At 43.2% G+C, this 23,172-nt stretch overlaps 1 protein-coding gene across 1 annotated transcript in view; it reads right to left on the reverse strand.

Annotated features, from left to right (window-relative positions):
* Nucleotides 1–23,172, reverse strand: part of LOC139409482 (sorbin and SH3 domain-containing protein 1-like) — a 78,111-nt gene that overhangs the window by 14,520 nt on the left and 40,419 nt on the right. Inside the window, exons 13-17 of the mRNA XM_071154681.1 lie at nt 19,929–20,043; nt 18,001–18,084; nt 9,557–9,606; nt 5,438–5,613; nt 1,583–3,052 (exon numbers count right to left, since the gene is read on the reverse strand). Coding sequence (XP_071010782.1) covers nt 1,583–3,052; nt 5,438–5,613; nt 9,557–9,606; nt 18,001–18,084; nt 19,929–20,043 — 1,895 coding nt within the window. The remainder of the gene's footprint in view (nt 1–1,582; nt 3,053–5,437; nt 5,614–9,556; nt 9,607–18,000; nt 18,085–19,928; nt 20,044–23,172) is intronic.

The raw sequence follows: 23,172 nt of genomic DNA on the forward strand, positions 1-23,172 counted from the left end.
CCTGGCCGTCCCTCTAAACTTTCAGCTCATACAAGGAGAAGACTGATCAGAGATGCAACCAAGAGGCCCATGATCACTCTGGATGAACTGCAGAGATCTACAGCTGAGGTGGGAGACTCTGTCCATAGGACAACAATCAGTCGTATGTTGCACAAATCTGGCCTTTATGGAAGAGTGGCAAGAAGAAAGCCATTTCTTAAAGATATCCATAAAAAGTGTTGTTTAAAGTTTGCCACAAGCCACCTGGGAGACACATCAAACATGTGGAAGAAGGTGCTCTGGTCAGATGAAACCAAAATGTAACTTTTTGGCAACAATGCAAAACGTTATGTTTGGCGTAAAAGCAACACAGCTCATCACCCTGTACACACCATCCCCACTGTCAAACATGGTGGTGGCAGCATCATGGTTTGGGCCTGCTTTTCTTCAGCAGGGACAGGGAAGATGGTTAAAATTGATGGGAAGATGGATGGAGCCAAATACAGGACCATTCTGGAAGAAAACCTGATGGAGTCTGCAAAAGACCTGAGACTGGGACGGAGATTTGTCTTCCAACAAGACAATGATCCAAAACATAAAGCAAAATCTAAAATGGAATGGTTCAAAAATAAACATATCCAGGTGTTAGAATGGCCAAGTCAAAGTCCAGACCTGAATCCAATCGAGAATCTGTGGAAAGAACTGAAAACTGCTGTTCACAAATGCTCTCCATCCAACCTCACTGAGCTCGAGTTGTTTTGCAAGGAGGAATGGGAAAAAATTTCAGTCTCTCGATGTGCAAAACTGATAGAGACATACCCCAAGCGACTTACAGCTGTAATCGCAGCAAAAGGTGGCGCTACAAAGTATTAACTTAAGGGGGCTGAATAATTTTGCACGCCCAATTTTTCTGTTTTTGATTTGTTCAAAAAGTTTGAAATATCCAATAAATGTCGTTCCACTTCATGATTGTGTCCCACTTGTTGTTGATTCTTCACAAAAAAATACAGTTTTATATCTTTATGTTTGAAGCCTGAAATGTGGCAAAAGGTCACAAAGTTCAAGGGGGCCGAATACTTTCGCAAGGCACTGTAGTCTCTAATTGAAACACCAGCCCTGTCAGAATGATAGAATGGAGGATGCACATTTGTTTACCTCAAAGCTGACCAAATCCAAATCCACAAAGCCTTAAAAAAAATTCAGGGTAACACATTGCTTAAGGGTGTATACAGTACGCAATGCCATAACAATAGCCCACACCAACATTGCATGGCATTTTACATGAAATTCAATATATTTTAATCAAAATGAAGGTGTCATGCAAAGTTACTCAAGTGTTTTGTGATGGGTTGGTGGGAAAACAATTTCGTCGGGCAAGAAAGTGAAAATGGAAAAACCACCAAAACCAAAACACCAAAAACTGAAATGGAGAGGCTGCATTGTCACTTTGTCACAAACCACAGAGACTAAAAAGATGGGAGGTGGTAGCATCACGTTGTGAAAGAAACAGACACAATGTGAGGAAGAAAAGTTTGGAGAATAAACAAAATGAGTGGCCATAGAGATCGGCACGGGTGTGTAGGAAGGGTGAGGAGATAGCCACCTCTGCGATGAGCTGCCATCGGCTGCAGAAGATTCCCATTGGCGTCCATGCATCCCCCATTAGTCAGGTTGTTGTCACTGCCGGTCGGCGCACCCTCCCCAGTGCCAAGCCTCTCCAGCACCTCCAAGGAAGAGAGACGCTGTGGGATGAGGGGCCTGGGCTCACTAGAATGGGTCTGTGACCTTTGACCTGCCATCACCTTAGTGGCTGAGAAATAATTTTGGGCCCGGTGAGACTGGAGAGACCTCTTCACCATGAATGGTGCAGGGCCCATGAGCAAGAGGTTCCCGGGGAGAGAGGAGGAGTTCTTTATTTTCTCCTGAGTGGAGAGTTTGTCCTGCTGGGCTGAGGCCTGCTGCTGCCTCTCATGCCGCCGGATGGTGGTGAACCGGGTATAAGAGGCTGGGCAGGAGCCTTTGCACTTGCTGCCGGGTTTAAGGTGTTGGTGGTGATGGTGGTTATGGAGGTGGTAGTTGTGTGGGGGAGCAGATGGAGTGACTGGTGCTGGGGGACTGTTTGAGGTTCTGGAGAAAGTGACCACTGGGGGTTTCTCTTTTGGTACTTTCTCTGTGGAGCCGTGCTGCTCTATCTCTACCTCAGTCCCAGAGAGAGACTCGGCTCGCAGGGTGTCACTGTACTCCGAGGATGCCACCGCCTCCACTCTCTTGCTGCCTGATAGAGAGGCCTCGTCTTGGGCTGCCTTGCCCTCCGTGTCCTCCAGAGGGCAGCCCTCTGTCTGCCCAGGGTCAGTGACCAGCAGCAACTCAGCTGAGACGGCAGACACCATGAAGAGGTTGGCGGCGCCGTGGTTGTGGGTTGGGCCAGTGGGTAGCGTTGGCATGGAGGAGGAGCGTGTGGGAGTCGAGCTGGAGCGCTGGATGATCAGTTCAAACGCCGACACCCTTGACGACACAGCGTCCCGCTGGGGAATGTTCCCCCCTGCCTCATCCCCCTCCCCATCAGTTTCATTGATCCCCACCTTTTCAAACAGGGAGGTCAGGCTACGGACACTCCCGTGGGGGCTGGAGCCCACCGAGTAGGAAGGCCTCTGGATGCTGTGCATGTTCCGGTATAGGGTGGAGAACTCGGCTGTGCTCCTTCTAGTCTCAGGGTTGCCATTTTCAAAACGAGTCTCAGAGTCAAGAGGGAGATCATTGGAGTCTGAGTCTGTGTTTGAGTGCAGTCCGCTCTCCCGGGCCTCTGCTCCTGTGCTCCCTGTGTATATATCCTCACAGCTGTGTGCCTTTGGGTGCTTGGCAGGTATAGTCCTCCTGTCCTGTCTGTCACCACCAGGGGCCATCAGCTTAGGTTTGAACTTAGAGGGGAGGATTTGGGGTATGCAGCCTTTGGCGGCAGATAAGGGCTTCTTATTCTTACACTGGTAACCTAGGGCATTACTGGCAAGAACTGATCGACTATTTACAGAAGAGCAGGGGGAAATGATATAGCCATTCCCACCTTGATAATCCACTGGCAAGCATGCAGAACAACAGAAATAAACAGCGTATTAGGTTACAATGGTCACAAATTCACACCCACTGAAGAACAATACAGAGTCAACACATTTCTAATGGTTCCATCAGAAGTTGATGGGAGGGAGAAAAACACTTGATTCATTTCACGTCAAGTAACAAATGACTTCGCTATAGTACAAGTGACTCTGTTACGCCACAAATGGCTCTGTTATACAATTAGTCATGATACCTGTAAAATGAAGTAAAATGCTTTGTTTTTAGTTGGAGCAGTGAAAATGTTGATTTTGATTAAGTGTGTAGTATTTTCACTGGATCTGATATGCTTATTCAATCACAATCGTTCCTAATTAAATTGGTAGTGATCGTAAGCAGCGAACATAAAATAAACCAAACAACAGAAAGGGCAAAGAGCAGGGAAGTACGTCATGCATGAAATGCTTTGTGATGTAATGTTGGTAAGCTTGTTGTTCGAGTGAAACACTGGACTTCCTTTTCTAATATTTGCCTCTTGAACCTCACAACAGAGAGCTAGCTTTGAAAACGTGTATTAAAAACAATTATCCAGTAAACACTATACTGTATGTGTTCATAAGAAATACAAATGACGCTATAAGCTACTTGCCTCTCTACGCACTACTTAACACAAACAATACCTACAAAATAAGCCTCAGCATTGAGGAATCACAGGCCACAGTCTCAAATAAAACGGTAAAGAACGACAAGGTCGCTCACACCTCTGTGAGCAACTAACTACAGCATAATATTCAGACAGACACACCTGCTGTGATGAGGAGGCTATGGTTGACTCTCACCTAAGTAAGTGATGTGCTAGTAATGCCAAGTACTGTATGTGCTGGTTCTACCACAGTAAGGAAGGATGACACATAACTGCCACCAGCTGTCGTGAAAGTAACTCCACAAGGATTCCAAATTCTAACTGCCATTATTCTTATGAGTCTGTCATTTTGGCTCAGTCATATATGGCAGACCTGCAATATCCTCAGTGTCCTGTTTGAGCTCCACACACTGAATAAGTTGAATGCTACTGTTATTCACATGAATATGACATTATAAGGGGACGTTACAATCTTAGCCACCAGAACAGCCTGCAGGAAGCAAAGTTCGGTGACAAACAAAGTGTTCCATTATTGTTTGAAAGAGCACGAAGCAGAACCACGCGATGAGTTGCTTCTTTGTCTCTTTGTCTGCACTTTGTCTTGCTCTGTTGTACTGTAAGTGAGTGTCCAAGGCGGCGTTCCTCTGGCAAGCCATGACGAGAAAGCGTGCTAGTCAGTAAACTAAGTTTGCTCAAGATAACTCTGGGCGGAATTCTCTTTTACAGCAGTTTCCACATTTTATGGAAAAGGGACTTCAGGCAAGACTTTTATAGGATAGGGACTTGAACTGCAGTCAAGTCATCTGGTAACTTTGTTTCCCAATACAGTAGGTCTACTAGCCATCTAAAATCATTCTGTTGAGAACAAATATTTCTTATTAATTGAGAAGGGCAGAAGGCTCACATTAAATAAGAATATAAAGAATACATTTGTGCATCTGGCAGAAAAACTGATACAAACTCCAAATGGACTGGCGCGATGGTGACTTGGGGCAACATCACCTAGTTGTGCCCCTTCCTTTCTCGTCCCCTTCCCTCCTTTCCTCTCCCTCTCCCCATCGCATTTCTCTCCCCTGGTCATGTGCGCAGGAATTCCACCCTCTGAACTCCCTCTGACAGCTGACTTCCTCATTCCTGACCACCCTGCTACGTCCTTCTTGTTTATCTCACCCCTGTCTGGCCCAGCCGTGAAAACCAGAGTCCTGTTTATCTCCCCCTTTCCTCCCCATCCGTCCCAGGCGCCTGGACCTTTGCTCCCTGGCTTAAGTACACTTCGGAGCCCTGCCCCTAAGCCTCTCCAACGACCGCCTGGCCTGCAGAGGCAAATAACTGAAGACGAGGGGAAAACCCAAGGTTAGCCTAATAGCCTTCATTCATTGATTTCGCGAGAAAACCTCCAACAGCCTAACTCTCAATGGATTTCCAAGCGGATATGGACAGTTTGGTGAAAGATCCATGATATCAATAATAAATCAAATAAACATCTGAGTAAAAAAAGAAATGCTGCAAGATGATTGGCCTCTGGTGTGAAAAGAATACGTGAGCCACTCAAGGACATTCAGAGTTAAAAGGAAACACATGTATCTCTGACAGACACTTTTAAGGTTCATCATCCCCATAAGTCATTCGGTTCTGTCTGAGTAGTAAAAAAAAAAAAAAAAAAAAAAAAAAAAAAAAAAAAAAAAAACTTTCAGAGTCACACTGTGAAGCCAGTTCAGTTCACCCCGATTTACTGGCAGCATGTGTTGAGTGGTGGAACCCTACCTTTAGAGGAGGTGCTGGCATGGCGCTTGTTGAGGGCCCGCAGACCTTGCAGGGGAATATCACCGCCCTCCAGGATGCTCTTGTAAACATAGCGGTCGCATTCTGGAGCCGCTGGCTCGCTGCCAGACGAGCCTTCGTCCTTCTCCACCTCGCTGTGTCCGGCCTTACACCCGGAGCTAGATAGGGGTGAGAAAAACAGGGAGTAAAGAGTGATTCAACCTATAAAAAAAAACAGCTTTACTCAGAAAGCCTGATTAGAACAGGACTACATGTTTACACAACCAGCTACTGTAGCTAGAAGGGAGCATGGGCAATTAAGTGCAGTCTAACTGAGTTAAAAATGTTGCATAAAATGCATTTTTATGAAAGGATAAAGAAGCATTGCATTTGTATTTACGCAATTCTGCGAGTCGCAATATGGTTCGACTTATTTTGAACATTCTGTGGTTGATTACTTGTCCATTCAACCTTTGTGTTTACTTGTATTATGGGAACATGAAGAGTACAAAGACGCATCCATATAAGAATGCTTGGAATTTGGACCTTGACGTAAAACACTCACTATTTGTGCTCACCACTCTTATCTTAGCATTCCACAGGGGCCAATTGGAGAGATTTCGGGGAAAATAAATATTGCCTGAACGTTACCACATGTTGCTCCTGCCTCTCTTCTGCTATGCACCTGTACTTTTCTCAGGATTGCTCTGAGGAGAGGAGAGAACTTGACGCCTCCCTGCCTTTCTATTTGTGCTGCCATGTACGAGTGGAGGCCATTAAACTGACAACGGTTTTCCAGTAACATAGTAAGTCACGTGGAAAAATAAAACAAAGCCTGACAACAACTTTTTTTTCTGCATAAGGAATTGCTCCACCGACAGTGTCTTCACAGGGTAGCACAACAGTAGTTTAATTCCCATTGCCGGATATTCTACTTTCCTGTGCTGTAAATGAACAACAACAAAAAAACATTTGGGGACACAATAGACACACATTTGAGGGCTCAAGTAAAGTGAGGCATGAGGAGAGTAACAGGTTTTCCCCAAATGAGTCAGGCACTCTGACATGGTGCCTGGTTACAGTTTAACAGGAAGAACCAAATGTTGGATTATAAATACCTCCGTTGTTTGTTCAACCCCCTTAATAAGAACCTATTTCATAGTTCTCAGCCCAACCATTTGGGATACTACCTTCACATTCAATATAAAAAATACTTTACTTTATAGGGTACATGCAAGTACTCAAATAAATACCCCTTAGCAGGCTACATTGGCTCTACTGCTCCTTGGAACCAACGTCCCACCTGGCATACGACTGAAGACCCAATAACATCTAACCAGCAGGCATCGAGCTCAGAGAGCTTGATTGTTTGATGACAGATAAAATTGCAAGGCTAAGAATAGATGGATAGGAGCTTAGCCTGTTTGAAAAAAAAGGCAATATTTGAAATATAAGCCTACAGCTGATAGCATCACATGTAAGCAGTCTAATGACTGAATATTGTTTGTGCACATGTCCGTCGCTGACCTATACCGCACTCAAAGCTAAGAATATCTGTTTGAGTCCGGTTGTTCATACCCACGTCTGTATACAGTAAGCAATGTGGATATACAACAATGGGGTAAATGTGTACTTGAAAGTTATTGAATATAGGCTAGGCCTCTAATTTCAAAGAAAAACCCAGGAAACTCTGACGCTCTAAACACGTGTCTCGTATCCGCTTGAGGGAAGCATGTGGGACGTACCGGCTTCATCTCAGCAGTTTAGGGCTATTTTAAAAACATTTCACGAACAGGCGACCCGATAGGGTTTATAGCGCAAACTGTTTTGAACGCATCACAAGCATTATTAAACGTTAGCAAATCAAAGCGGTTTTGGGCTAACGAAGCCAGTGCTCTGACAGTTGTTATTATTTTTGTTCATCAGTTATGTGCACTTATGATTAGCTATTGACCAGAAACAAATCGTTTTTTTGCTCATTTTAAATGGGAATTTTCAGAACTTGGGGGCAGATAGTTGATGCAACCAGTTACTATACATACTTGTTAGACCCTTACAAATACATGTTTATTTATTTAAAAAGAAAGGCTTTAGACTGAACCAATGCTTTAAGCAATCCATTTAGACTGTAGACATTAGTTAAAATGTGTAGTATATAATATAATATAATAAGTACAAACAGACGTCTCTGTTAATTAACTTATTGCAATACAGTGCATGGCAATATCAATAAGCTGTGCTACTTCATATCCAATGAGCTGACGACAATGAATGACGTCAAAGATTTAGGATGACAACAAACTGTTAAAAAGAGTTAGGGAATATCATGCTGTGAAATCCTAATATACAGTGCATTCGGAAAGTATTCAGACCCCTAGACTTTTCTCAAATTTTTTTTTACGACAGTGCATTATTCTAAAATGCATAATATTATTGTTTTTCCTCATCAATCTACCCCATAATGACAATGCGAAAACAGGTTCTTGCTATGAGACTCGAAATTGAGCTCAGGTGCATTCTGTTTCCATTGATCGTCCTTGAGACGTTTCTACAACTTGATTTGGAAAGGCACACACCTGTCTTTATAAGGTCCCACAGTTGACAGTGCATGTCAGAGCAAAAACCAAGCCATGAGGTCGAAGGAATTGTCCGTAGAGTTCCGAGACATGATTGTGTCGAGGCACAGATCTGGGGAAAGGTACCAAAAAAAATCTGCAGTATTGAAGGTCCCCAAGAACACAGTGGCCTACATCACTCTTAAATGGAAGAAGTTTGGAACCACCAATACTCTTCCTAGAGCTGGCCGCCCGGCCAAACTGAGCAACCAGGGGAGAAGGACCTTGGTCAGGGAGGTGACCATGAACCTGATGGTCACTCTGACAGAGCTCCAGTGTGCTCAGGACCTCTGGGGTGAAGGTTCACCTTCCAACAGGACAACAATCCTAAGCACACAACCAAGACAACGCAGGAGTGACTTCGGGACAAGTCTCTGAATGTCCTTGAGTGGCCCAACCAGAGCCCGGACTTGAACCCAATCGAACATCTCTGGAGAGACCTGAAAATAGCTGTGCAGTGACACACCCCATCCAACCTGACAGAGCTTGAGAGGATCTGCAGAGGAGAATGGGAGAAACACCCCAAATACAGGAGTGCCAAGCTTGTAGCGTCATACCCAAGAAGACTCAAGGCTGTAATCGCTGCCAAAGGTGCTTCAACAAAGTACTGAGTAAAGCGTCTGAATACTTATGTAAATGTAATATTTCCAAAAACTTGTTTTTACTTTGTCATTATGGGGTATTGTGTGAAGATTGATGAGGGAGAAAAAAATATTTAACCAATTTTAGAATAAGGCTGTAACATAACAAAATGTGGAAAAAGTCAAGGGGTCTGAATACTTTCCGAATGCACTTTACGTTTGGAGAGAGATGGAAAATTCCATGTTGAAATGGAGGGACAACTTTCAGCCAATGGACCTCAAGAAAGTCACCATGGCGAGGGCTAGAATTCCTTACATTTTATTGCGGAAACAAAAATAGCGCACATAAATCTCTGCTGACAAAAACAAAGTGATCCAAGTCGTAACGCTGCTGGTTTGCTTAATGACCAAACACCCTCTTTCATATAAAAGTTATTCTTGTTATACGATACAGGCGCATCACACACCCACTCTGGGGGGATAACGTTTTCTGTAACGTTACGTAGCTGTAGGGGTGGAGTAGAGCGCAGTTCCCTGTCTCTCTCCACTCACAAATGACATCCAGGTTTGACTCAGGGGCTGTTTGCTTTCAGCTTTAAATAAATCGCCACATAGTAACCATGACCCCCCCTCTCACCCACCACCCCCAAAATCTCTCCAAAGCAGACAGAGGACACACTGTACTGGCAGCTTTTACCCTCGTTAATAAGTCTCTCTCTCTCTCTCTCTCTCTCTCTCTCTCTCTCTCTCTCTCTCTCTCAGGAAGCAGACTCAGGGGACATCTTCACAGGGTGTTCAAATGCACCCACAAAAACATCCCTGCTGACAGCCCTCCTAAAAACGTGCCCTCAATACAGACAAACACACGTTTGGGAATGGATAAGCAACAAGACAGAAGCATAGAGGTAAGAGAAGCATGGACTTACTACTTCTGTAGGTCGGAGGGTGTTTCCAGAGGGCTGAAAGAGGGGGCACTCTGCAACAGACCAAACAAAGAAGTCATTGATAAATCCACAGGAAGGTCTCTTCCAGCTAGAACAGATGCAGGAGCATTAGCTGTCGTGAGGTTCTCTTCTCTCCCTCTCCTGTGTTTCTGTCTGTAGTGTCTCCAACGCCTGCCGATCCTTAGCTCTGCTGGACGAAGCTTTTACACGGAGGAGCGAAGCGTGTGTTTTGGCCCGGCATGCAAGTTGGAGAACAAGCGGCAGTGAGGAGGGGTGCAGGGGGGTGGGCGTGCATCGGTCAGGGGAGGGGGCCCATGCGTGGAGGGGGCTCTCACTAGGCTCAGCCAATAGGCTGGTGTCTCTCACAGAGGGCCTCTCTTTTGTCTGGTATTGAGTCACTCTCATTACCACTGGACCAGACCGGGGGACAATTAACCAGCTGGTGGTGCAAGCAGGCCAAATTACACACACTTGCGCGCACACGTGCACACACATACACACAGAAACACACACAAATATTGTCACAGTATAATGCAAATAACAGCAATTCCTGAATACAGTAAAAGCAATTAGAAACGGAGTCAGACATTTACAATAACACACAAATAAAGTTAAACTAACACAATGACATATAGGATAAGCACAAGCACACACACATAAACGAACAAGAAAGGGGTGAGTGAATAAGTTTGTTTATAGGACTCCGCCGTGCGAGCTAACAACACACGTTATCTTATTTGATGTTATTCTGGGGAGGTTACTAACCCCACTAACCCCTGGGGCGGCAGGGTAGCCTAGTGGTTAGAGCATTGGACTTGTAACCGAAAGGTTGCAAGTTCAAATCCCAGAGCTGACAAGGTACAAAATCTGTCGTTCTGCCCCTGAACAGGCAGTTAACCCACTGTTCCTAGGCCGTCATTGAAAATAAGAATTTGTTCTTAACTGACTTGCCTAGTAAAATAAAGGTAAAATAAAAATAAATAAAAAACACAGGGAGAGCCATTCGCTGGCGGGGTAGCACCCGCTAGCATTTTGAATGGTTTAGAGCTTCGCTAATTTTAGCCCACTGTTTCTGTTGCTTTTCTCCATGCGAAGTCACAGAGTGTCAAAACAACAGACATGACATGCGGGCTATGAATAAAAGCACGAGTGTTGTTTGCACATAAGATTGCACAATCCCAAGCGCCAGCCTGGTCCTTCTCGTAACACCACACGTCTTCACACCCGCCCCATCTCAAACAGACGACCGGACCAGTAGCATATGGCACAGGCTTATTTCCCACAACATTCATTCCCTCTGGTTGCCAGGGGAGGAGGATCATTAATAACCTTTAAAAATGAATGCCTATCTTTATAAGACCAGCATTCAGCCTGGAAGGTCTATAGACTAATGTATTTATAAAGTCAAATGTTCCACGGGCACTTCACCCCCCCCCCCCCCTTCGAGAACATGCCACTGCCACAGAATTGTCTGTCTTCTCACTTTCCTGTCATTATATCCCTCTCTGTCTGACAGAATTGGGTTCAAACACTATTGATAATCATTTCAAATACTTTAGCTGGACTTGATTGAGCTTGCCTGGTACAATGGAGCCAATAGAATAGTTGCAAAACTGCAAACCACACCCATCTGGCACTCCAAGCAGGCTAAAGTAAGCGCTCAAATTGAACCCAGGTCTGCTGACTGAACTCCAAGTCCCTCTCAACATGGGATGAAATGAATGGTTTCTCGTGCTACTTGTGGTTAATTGAGCTGACACTACGCTGCTCTGGTGGAAAATAAACAGGAAATAGAGGTGAGAGGCTTATCTGAAATAAAAGAAGTAGATCTCATTCTGATTATTTACAAGAGATTTACAAGCCTGGGGATTCTCAGCAATGTACGTTAGATGTATAGATAGATACCAGTGGAGGCTGCTCAGAGGAGCAAGGGGAAGGCCATCCTCCTCAGTGAATTTCAGAAAAATTTAAATAGTGAAACATTAAAGTGCAATATGTAACGTTTTGGGCAACCCGACCAAATTCACATAGAAATGTGAGTTACAGATCTATAATTCTATCTGAAAGTAAGTCTAAGATCTGTTCAATATGTGCTATTTATATGCTTGGTTTTTGGGTCTTTTAGTTTCGGTTTACACCAGCTTCAAACAGCTGAAACAATATTTTTCGTTATCGAAAATATATTTCACAGCAGTGATTCTCTACACTATACTAGCTTATTTTGTCACATAAACTGAAATTAGGCTAACTATTCGAGTTTTAGCAACCAGGAAATGGTGCAGAGATTTCTGCATAGAAGAACTTTAAAAAAGGTATCCTTTTGGATAAATATATACTAAATATATTAATGTAACCAAATAATTGATTAAAACACTGTTTTGCAATGAAAGTCTACAGTAGCCTCAACAGCTCTCTGTGGGGTAGCACCGTGGTGAAGCCTGAGGACAGCTAGCTTCCGTCCTCCTGTGGGTACATTGACTTCAATACAAAACCTAGGAGGCTCATGGTTCTCAACCCCTTCCATAGATTTACACAGTAATTTTGACAACTTCCAGAGGATGTCCTCCAACCTAGCAGAGCTTTTGCAGCATGATCTGACATTTTGTCCACCTAGCACTGAAAGCATAAGCTACAGCTAGCTAGCACTGCAGCGCATAAAAAGTGGTGAGCAGTTGACTCAAAGAGAGAGAAATACAATAGTTGAACAGTTTTAAACAAATTAATTTCTTCAAAAATGAAGGAGAAACAGAGAGAGAGAGAGAGCTATATTTCCCTTTCTCTTTCACATTTTAGCTAGAGAATACAGCTAGCTAGTTTAGCCTACTCAAACACCCAGCTCAATCAGAGAGAGATGTCATGTTAGCTAGCTGGCTCAGCTTATTCAGCACTGGAACTTTTCCAAGTCAAGGTAAGCTTTTGTTTTTATTAATTTATTGCCACCGCGACCAGCCTGTGTAACTGCTAAACTGCTTGCTGACTGTACACAGTACTGCATGATTGTAGCGAGTTTACTAATGCATTAGTTCTAGCAGCTATGTTGACTATGATGTTAGCTAATATGGTGACAATGATGTAGGCTGTGTGTAGCGGTTAGCGGTTATGATATGAAGGTTTGGCTTTGAAAGTTTTTTTTGCCTGTTCACAGACAGCTGATGTGTTGTACACTGATGTCCACAAGAGAAGAGAGAAGGTGAGAGGAGGAGAGCACGTAGATGCAAGAAGGAATTAACGAGCAAAGTGATCATGCTGTTTGTATGTGGCTGCTATGAAAGTGAACTGAGTTTGTGTGTGATCAATGGTGTATTCATTCCGCCGATTCTGTTGAAAATCTTTTCCTAAATGGAAGCAAACGGAACGAAGCGGGACTAAATATAGCAGAATTTGTCCAATAGAAAAAACTATTGTATGCAACTGTTGGACTAATGATTACACCTTAAATCATCTAGATGCAGGCAAAGGTGTGCAAGGCAGTATTGAATGTGTCACCTTGATTACAAATTAATGTATCTTTCATTCATAGGCTAGGTTGTAGCAACCTCATGATGGGTATAGGGAAAATTAGAGTATAATGTAGTAGCCTAAACCTATCAACGTTACATTGAGATGGGTAAATGGATTATGAATGACAGTCATGCTGTAATAGAAATAAGGCCATGATCATTAAAAATATAATCGTCCTCCCTCATCTTAAACGGCAGTGATACAGTATAGTCTATGGCAGGTTGACATAACAATAAAAAGTTGAACAGAAACAGACATGCTTTGCAAAGGTTCACCCATATGTTGGATGCCAAATATGATTAACCCTTCAATCAGAAACATTCCATAAAAAGTGGACTACGAAAGAACGTCACTGAAGATGGAAAGTTCATGTGCATGAACCACTGTCACAAGCATGCCAAGATCCCTGAAGTCAAACAATGATTTCAGACAGATATTGCAGACATCTGACGTCTCTTTGTGTAACGTGTGGATTCAATAGAAATGATGGGACACAACATTTTAGAAGCTGTTTACCAATCTAGGCGGATGAAGGTACCGTGAATTCCTTTCCCCTGGGGCGTCAGAGGAACACTGTTTTAAATGTGTTTGCCCAATTCCATACGCCTGTTTCCAAACAGGTGTCTGTGATGACTCAAAGAAATGTACTACTTTGCTGGTGGGGGATATATGTAGGCCAAGATTGCAGGTTGGGGTGCTATGGGCTTTGTTTATTTACATTCAAAAATAGGAATCATGAGTGTATCAATATGTAATGGGAGCCTTTCCTTCGAAAAGCGAATCCTCATTTAGACAAGTTCTTATAAAAACACTGGCTCCCCTAGCATGTTGTTATAGCTGTATCCTTAACCCTCTCCACATAAAGTGCTTAGTGATAAAGGTTCATTATAAACCGGGTGGCTCGAACCCTGAATGCTGATTGGCTGAAAGCCGTGGTATATCAGACCGTATACATCGGGTATGACCAAACATTTATTTTTACTGTTCTAATTACGTTGGTAACCAGTTTATAATAGTAATAAGGCACCTCTGCATCCAGCCGTTGAGCCTAAGAACAGCCCTTAGCCGTGGTATATTGGCCATATACCACACCCCCTCGTGCCTTATTGCTTAGGTATATAACAGAGGTTATATATGAAAACACAATGAGCTGATGGGATTGTGGGTTACTTCCGGGCGAACATTAAGGTTGTGATGGAGTATCATAATGGAATGGCACCCAATTCCCATTATAGTGCACTACTTTCCACCTGGGCCTATATGGCCCTGGTCCAAAGTAGTGCACTATATGGGGAATAGGGTGCCATTTGGGACGCAGGCCATCAGTCATGGTATGACTCAGTGCAAAGACTGTGGTCAGAGTCAGACACTTTATCAGTGGTCCCACATGCAGCTGCCCCCTCAGTGACAGCGTACACTAGACACACTAGTCACTGACGGAGTCACTCAGTCGGAACACAGAAGGCCAAAATGTTCTTCCTACCAGTAAATATGTATGGCATTTTGGCTTCCGTTCCGCCTTGTATATCCATGGAACTGTGATTGAACGTAACTGTGAACTTTATTGAACGTAATCATACGAATGTCCAGACCTCCGACTGTGAACTCACACGTAAGTTGTGACCTTTGAGATGTATAATGGTTAATGTGATTAAACAATAATATCACTGCATCTATCTGGTTATTAGTGATGGGGGGAGAAATCGATACAGATACATATCGGGATAATATTTTTGATGGTATATTGTGTCGTTTTGACAATATTTCAATATTCTTTATGCGCTAGTTTGCTGACCCTGAACTAAAATTCCAGTATTTTTCCTTCAAAACTTGTTCTCCATCTTCTTTTTAAAAAGGGAGCCAATTTGTTTTAAACGTTTGTTTGGAACATCGAATCCCAATAAAATCACAGTATCGAATCACAATACATATAAACTGAACAAAAATATAAAAGCAACATGTAAAGTGTTGGCCCCATGTTTCATGAGCTGAAATAAAAAATCCCAGACAGTTTTTATACACACAAAAAATTGTTTCACGTTGCGTTTATATATTGGTTCAGTTTAGACTCACAAGAATCGCAACACCTATCGTATCGGCGCCTAAGTATCGTGATAATGTCGGCTCATCAGGTCCCAGGCAATTCCCAGCCATACTGGTTATGACCAGGTTTTTTGGAGCAACAGGGATTGTGATTATAAGACAATGTCCTACAAGTATAAGAGGTCAGAAAATCACTTTAACTATTGTTAGATCATTATGCTGTCAAGAAACCATTTGGACTTAACTTTGGGGAAAATATTAAGAACAAATACTGTGTCAAGAATACTCAGGTTTCCTCCTTAGGTTGATCATCATGTGTTACATGGAGTCTAGACTAGCTAGACCTTCCAAGAAGGAGCCATCATCCCATGAGCACTCTAAGAACTCATAGATCGAGTCGCCATAATCCAGACGAGATATGCCAGTTTAAACCCAATGTGCCAAGGTCTCTAGCCCACACCTTGAGGGTCAAATACTACACATACCAGGTGTATCTGAAGCGTTGAGTCAGTAGGTCATCAAATTTAGCTAATCTGGCAACCGTCCACGCGCCCTGAGACAACTCGCTTGGAGGCCAAAGTTTCTAGTACTACCCACTCCTAACCCTTAGTAATAAGAAGGTGTGGTTTCCAGGCAGACTCCAAGGTGGAGGTTGGCCCTGACTGACTGACTGACAGAGCAGAGCAGACGGCAAGGAGATGGAACATCTGTTTGTGGGCAGCCAGTGAGTCTGAATACTTGTCTGGTGCCAACTGATGCCCGAGGCATGTAGCGTATCGGTATTTATCAAAGCTACCCACCGTATCTCAAACTTCTGAATCAACCTTGACAACACGCCCTCACTGGAAAAGTAGCTATAGTAAATATACCAGTCTAGACAGCACTCCTTGATTCAATAGGGGCTGTCGTGTAGTGCTTGCATGGGCACTGTTGGACCTTTTTCAGGCTACAGGGCTGAGCCAAGCCATTTTGTGCTGGCCTGGTTTTATATACTACCACAGTTGTCAGACACTGTACTGGAAAGGACCATGTGAAAGGAAAATATCAGAGCCAGCACAATACAGTTTGGGTCAGCACGTTAGTATGAAAAGGGCATAACAGTTTTGATCCGAGGGGTGTTACCACAGTTGAATCCCCTTGCCCAGTCCTCTGGCGTTTGCTATGTGTCCTCATTTGTAGGGTTCCCATCAATGCAACAACAACAAGAAGTTCCACATGGGTGCTGAATTAATGACATGGTACAGAGGGCATGGTGCCAGTGTTGGCATAGCCGTGAGGATAAAATGCAAAGATGGCTTTCTGCCTGATACAGCCATAACAGCTGTGGGATTTATCACTTACCTGTATTCTTCCTTATCATATACCGTGGCAGTAGGACACCTAACCCAAATTGTATTGGATATATAATTAGGCTCACCAATGGACAATGTGTAAAATTGCAAATCATCCAATCACCGGATAAGGCCCATTGCTACTGTAGGCCGTCGTACAATGTTCAGCTGCCAACATAGCTGACATAGCTAAGTCCAAACTCAAGCAAGCTTCACAGATGAAGAGCAGGTGCCAATATTTACAGGACGAAAGTAGAACAGCGTTTTAAAAAGACAGCCCACTTTCAGGTGTTACTGAAGTCAAAAGATGGGAGTTGTTCCAGAATGTATAGAAGGTGCAAAATAAAACCACAAGCATTGATAGCGATGACGACATGAGCATGGCAAACATCCAAATAGCCATTAACTGCATTGCTTTGCCACAGACCCACTTGTCTTTCACACTTCTGACTGAGAGTAGAAAGAAAAATGTAAAAATGCATTGCATATACAAGGATAGAGCTATACCTAGAGTTCATTGAGTAACTATAGAGCTGGGAAGAGTGATCGCGGGCAAATTACTCAAGGTAAGGTCGCATTGCGAGATATTTAGGAGGGAGATAACAGTTTGTTTATATTCAGTAAAGGTTTGCAGATGTGAGGTAAACTTGCTGGAGTAAGTCCTTACAGACAGACATTTACTGAACAAAAATATAAAACGCAACATGTAAAGTGTTGGTCCCATGTTTCACGAGCTGAAATAAGAGATCCCCGAAATCTTCCAAACGCACAAAAAGCTTATTTCACTTCAATTTTGTGCACAAATTTGCTTACATCCCTGTTAGTGAGCATTTTTCCTTTGCCAAGATAATCTATCCACCTGACAGGTGTGGCATATCAAGAATCTGATTAAACAGCATGATCATTACAAAGGTGCATCTTGTGCTGGGGACAATAAAAGGCCACTCTAAAATGTGCAGTTTTGTCACACAACACAATGCCACAGATGTCTCAAGTGTTGAGGGAGCGAACAATTAGCATGCTGACTGCAGCAATGTCCAACAGAGCTGTTGCCAGATAATTTAATTCTAATTTCTCTACCATAAGCCGCCTCCAACATAATTTTTAGAGAATTTGGCAGTGCGTCCAACCGCAGGCCATGTGCAACCACGCCAGCCCAGGACCTTCACATCCGGCTTCTTCACCTGCGGGATCATCTGAGACCAGCCACCCGGATAGCTGATGAAATTGAGGAGCATTTCTGTCCGTAATAAAGCCCTTTTGTCATAACAAAAATAATTCTGATTGGCTGGGCCTGGCTCCCCAGTGGGTGGGCCTATGCCCTCCCAGGCCCACCCATGGCTGCGCCCCTGTCCAGTCAAGTGAAATACATAGATTAGGCCCTAATGAATCTATTTCAATTGATTGATTTCCTTATATGAACTGTAGTTGAAATTGTTGCATGTTGCTTTTATATATTTGTTCAGTAGTTTGTTTAGGCATTTAAACATGGATGTTATTACCACATGCATCGTTTAAATACACTGTCACTTTAAGACAGTGGCCACTTACCGCTTTATCAAAATCCATCTCTGAAAATAATCTATACCAAGGCTCATTCTCTAAATCTACATCCTCTGGACTAGTGTGCTGAGTCTACAGGGGCCATGGCAAAAAGGAAAGGAGGAGAAAGACAAAGAGAAGACAGTTCAGACAGCACAGCATTTACAGACACAGGCAATGAGGCTTTGACACATTCTTGATGTGATCCAGACGACCCTCCCACATTCCCGACATGCTGAATTTCTAAACAAAACATGTCCTAATCCAAAAGGAATTCCTGAAGATTGGTCTGTAGGCCAGGTGAGTTATCCAAGGCGGGAGAAAAAAAAACCCGGACATTTCTGAAATGTGGACCGCATACAAGATGACGGATTCGCTCTCAAATGGATAAAGACTTAGAACGCATATTACCTGTGACGTCAGCAAATAATATAAAGCAGTCATCAGAATCGCACTCAACTAGAGTGTGCAGTCTGTGCACATGTGTAAGAGAAGACACAGAAGTGTGCTTTCATAGGTCCCATCTGCTTCTGATGATTGTATTCCTACTGAGATCGTATTATTCTACTTCTTTTAATGTGAATGTATCTCCTAACATGCTTATGCATAGTGTATTTCAATCATTGAGCCACAATGGCAATAAGGAAGACCATAATTCACAGAACAACAGATATACGAGGCTAGATGAAAATAAGAGACCGAATAGCCTTCTGCTAATGCTGCCAGGAACCTGGCACAGAACCACAGACCGTGTCCTGTAATTAAAGAAATTGTCACATCACATACAGTGTCTGTCTGACAATGGTGGAAAGCATTAACAAGGCCTCGATCTCTACTGTTCAGTATGTGGTGCCACAGGGATGAGTCCCACCATAACTGAACTCCAGACAAACAATGATTACATTATGATATAATCAAATAACTGTTGTACTGTAGAGAGGCATCTCTATTCTCTTCTGTATGAGCCACACAAAGAGGCTATCAACTAAACCAACTGTCAGCTAAAACCCATATGCAGCATTTGTTTAAAGGCCCACTCACTAATGAATCTCATGAGACATTAATACGTGGTACTGTTTAAGAATCGATGGGTGTATGTCATCGAAACAATTGACTGTAAATATCACAGTGGGCCTTTAATGCCCCTATCACAGTGGGCCTTTAATGCCCCTATCACAGTGGGCCTTTAATTCCCCTATCACAGTGGGCCTTTAATGCCCCTATCACAGTGGGCCTTTAATGCCCCTATCACAGTGGGCCTTTAATGCCCCTATCACAACGGGCCTTTAATGCCCCTATCACAGTGGGCCTTTAATGCCCCTATCACAGTGGGCCTTTAATGCCCCTATCACATTGGGCCTTTAATGCCCCTATCACAGTGGGCCATTAATGCCCCTATCACAGTGGGCCATTAATGCCCCTATCACAGTGGACCTTTAATGCCCCTATCACAGTGGGCCACTAATGCCCCTATCACAGTGGGCCATTAATGTCGCCCAGATTCAGTCCTTTCAGTTGAACCCGGGTGGCATACACTGTATTGGGACACTGATCTACAGGTATTCATACCGTCAAAGATAATTAAAAATATCCATAGCATTTTTTGTCCATAAACTGTGTACTGTGTAAGACTCCTTTCCAAGCAGATTCAAGGCAATTTTTGCTGTTGAAACACCACAAGACAATGGCCAAGGCTTGTAAGTGATACCTCCACACCACCAGCTAGGTCATCTGTCATTGTAATAGTATCCTCCTTTAGGAATGTTGTACACATGGCAATTCAGTCTACCCATATGTTACCTACTAGAGCTGCCCTAGTTAGTGAAGCAGCCACCTAAGCTCTTAGAGGGAAACAGCTTACACAACATGCGTAAAATAGAGACTGCAGAGGCAAACACAGAATCACACGTGTGGCATTGGGAGCATGGCTGTCGTACCTTTCTCTCCAGTTTCATCACCGACGATTTTCCCGGCTCGTACTCGAAGATGCTCTTGGGCTCGGCACGGTACTTCCTGGTGTCTACCTTTTTGTCAGGGGGCTCCCAGTCGTTCCTGTAGGGGGGAGGGGAGGAGAGAGCAAATCCTTATTAAGTCAAGCAGTCTCCATGGCAACTAGCTGGGGCTAGTTTTGTGGGTAACAGCTCCATCATCAACAGTGTTTTCCCGTACAGTAAAGCTTGTGCCCCTCCCACTCTGCATCTCTTTTAGTCTCTCTCTCTCTCTCTCTCTCTCTCTCTCTTTCTCTCTCTCTATCAGAGCCGTTTTAAGAGATTACTTAATAAAGAATAAAATGTACGGTCATGTTTTAATCTGAGAGTTAAGTGTTGCATGATATACTTTTACGGAAACAAATGCTTTCTATCACACTGAGACCCAGCAATAAAATGTTTTCAGTTCTTGGTCCGTATCTCCGAGGCCATGCAAGCCACAGTATTAAGCCCTGTTGTCTCTTTGAGAGGGACAACTTTATCTTCCCGGTTGTAAAAAAAAAATGTCTGCCGTCAAAATTGGCACATTTTATGGACAATTTAAAATAAGTGTGTGTAATTATTAATGATCATTTTTTTGATATTCAAATTGTTTACAGTAAGTGAATATCTCAGGAATAGTTAAGTGAGTTGTCAGGACTGTGTAATCATTTTGATCACATTAAATAAGAGCTATATAAGAGCTTATCAAGAAATGTCCTCTGTGGAGGACACACTATGTTTTTCATCTCCTGTCCCCATTGACTGTAATGTCACGTTTTTCATGTTTACGTCCCAATTTTGCACTTACAATAAAAGATAAATAACAATATTTTTTCACATTGTTTTCTTGGTTAAATTATTTTTTTATACCCCAAACACTTACTGTATGTTATGTAACAATGTAATAAAATAAATACAATGAATCTACACTTTTTTGTGGGGGCCTCAGGAGGCTATTACCCCAATTACTTAAGGATCAAACTGCTTATCGTAGTGGCAAACATTTTACAAACGTCATTGTCAAAGAGCAGACAGTGTTCCACAAATGGATAGCCATCACAAATGCAGTCTCAGCAGGGTCACACGCTAGAGATAACTAGAGGTAACATGCACAGTGCATTCAGAATGTACTGATTTGGAAAGGCAAACACCTTTCTATATAAGGTCCCACAGTTGACAGTGCATGTCAGAGCAAAAACCAAGCCATGAGGTCTAAGGAATTGTCCGTAGAGCTCCGAGACAGGATTGTGTCGAGGCACAGATCTGGGGAAGGGTACCAAAAGATTTCTGAAGCACTAAAAGTCCTCAAGAACACAGTGGCCTCCATCATTCTTAAATGGAAGAAGTTTGGAACCACTAAGACTCTTCCTAGAGCTGGCCGCCCGGACAAACTGAGCAGTTTGGGGGAGAAGGGCCTTGGACAGGGAGGTGACCAAGAACCTGATGGTCACTCTGACAGAGCAACAGAGTTCCTCTGTGGAGATGGGAGAACCTTACAGAAGGATAACCATCTCTGCAGCACTTCACCAATCAGGCCTTTACGGTGGAGTGGCCAGACGAAAGCCACTCCACAGTAAAAGGCACATGACAGCCTGCTTGGAGTTTGCCAATGGGTACCTAAAGGACTCTCAGACCATATGAAATTAAATTCTCTAGTCTGATGAAACCAAGATTGAACTCTTTGTCCTGAATGCCAAGCATCACATCTGGAGGAAACCTGGCACCGTCCCTATGGTGAAGCATGGTGGTTGCAGCATCAGGCTGTGGAGATGTTTTTCAGCGGATCAGGATCGAGGGAAAGATGAATGGAGCAGAGTAGAGAGAGATCCTTGATGAAAACCTGCTCCAGAGTGCTCAGGACCTCAGACTGGGGCGAAGGTTCACCTTCTAACAGGACAACGACCCTAAGCACACAACCAAGACAACGCAGGAGTGACTTCGGGACAAGTCTCTGAATGTCCCGCCAATCGAACATCTCTGGAGAGACCTGAAAATAGCTGTCCAGTGACTCTCCCCATTTAACTTGACAGAGCATGAGAGGATCTGCAGAGAAGAATGGGAGAAACTCCCGAAATACAGGTATGCCAAGCCTGTAGCGTCATATCCAATAAGACTCAAGGCTGTAATGGCTGTCAAAGGTGCTTCACACAAAGTACTGAGTAAAGGCTCTGAATACAAATGCAAATGTGATATTTCCGTTTTTTATTTGTAATATATTTGCAAAAATATCCAAAAAACACTTTTTGGCTTGTCATTATGGGGTATTGTGTGTAGATTGATGAGATAATTTTTGGGGGCTGGGGATCCATTTTAAAATAAGTCTGTAACGTAATTTTTTTGGGGAAAAAGTCATTGCACTGTATACACCAAGGAAAGGGCTTGAGTTAATATGGCACGTCATCTGCAGCTTCCGTGAGCAACAGTTTATCCTCCATCACCTGTCTTCCTTCTTTCTCTCCATCACTCATTCCTCCACACACGCCTTAGAGCAGGGTTCCCCAAATTTGACCCCATAAGTTTTCGGAGCAAAAAAAAAAAAAAAGAATATAAAAACAACATATATATTTAAAACACCAGCAAATCAGCTCCAAGTGATTTTAATTTTGGAAATCTGTTGCAAAATATTACCATGTATAATAGAGACATATATGTGATCGAATACAAATGAAAATACGTTTTGAAGTGAGTTTTAGTTTTAGTCAACTATTATATCTGTTTGGCTTCTTGTGTTCAATGTGCAGTCTACAAATGATTTGTAATTATGTTCCGGCCTCCTGGCCATCTGCTTAAGAAAAAAATTGGCCTGCGGCTGAATCTAGTTGATGATCCCTGCCTTAGAGAATGGATCTTCTTTGCCAGAACTAGCATTTAAAGGGAGGGGCGAGGAGGTTGTCTAATCACATGTAGTGTGACAAGCACAGGAGGTAGTAGAAGTTAGACAGGACCTAACTGGGGACAAGGTAACCACGAGGATAGCATGAGTAGATGTCAAAGGTGAGGAACAAAGTACTGTTCCTACTGCTCTGTACTCATCTACTGTAGATGCCCTTCTGATTCCTGAAGAACATCTAATATAACCAGAAAAGTAGAATTCCTGAATCCATGACAAGTGTGTAGGTTACATTTTACGTGACTAAATATTCAGTACCACACCAAACATGTTAGCTAAAATGAATATAATTGTATACCTCTTATTGTATCTCATTACAGT

This window comes from Oncorhynchus clarkii, chromosome 1, assembly GCF_045791955.1.
Source record: "Oncorhynchus clarkii lewisi isolate Uvic-CL-2024 chromosome 1, UVic_Ocla_1.0, whole genome shotgun sequence".
Classification (NCBI taxonomy): domain Eukaryota; kingdom Metazoa; phylum Chordata; class Actinopteri; order Salmoniformes; family Salmonidae; genus Oncorhynchus; species Oncorhynchus clarkii.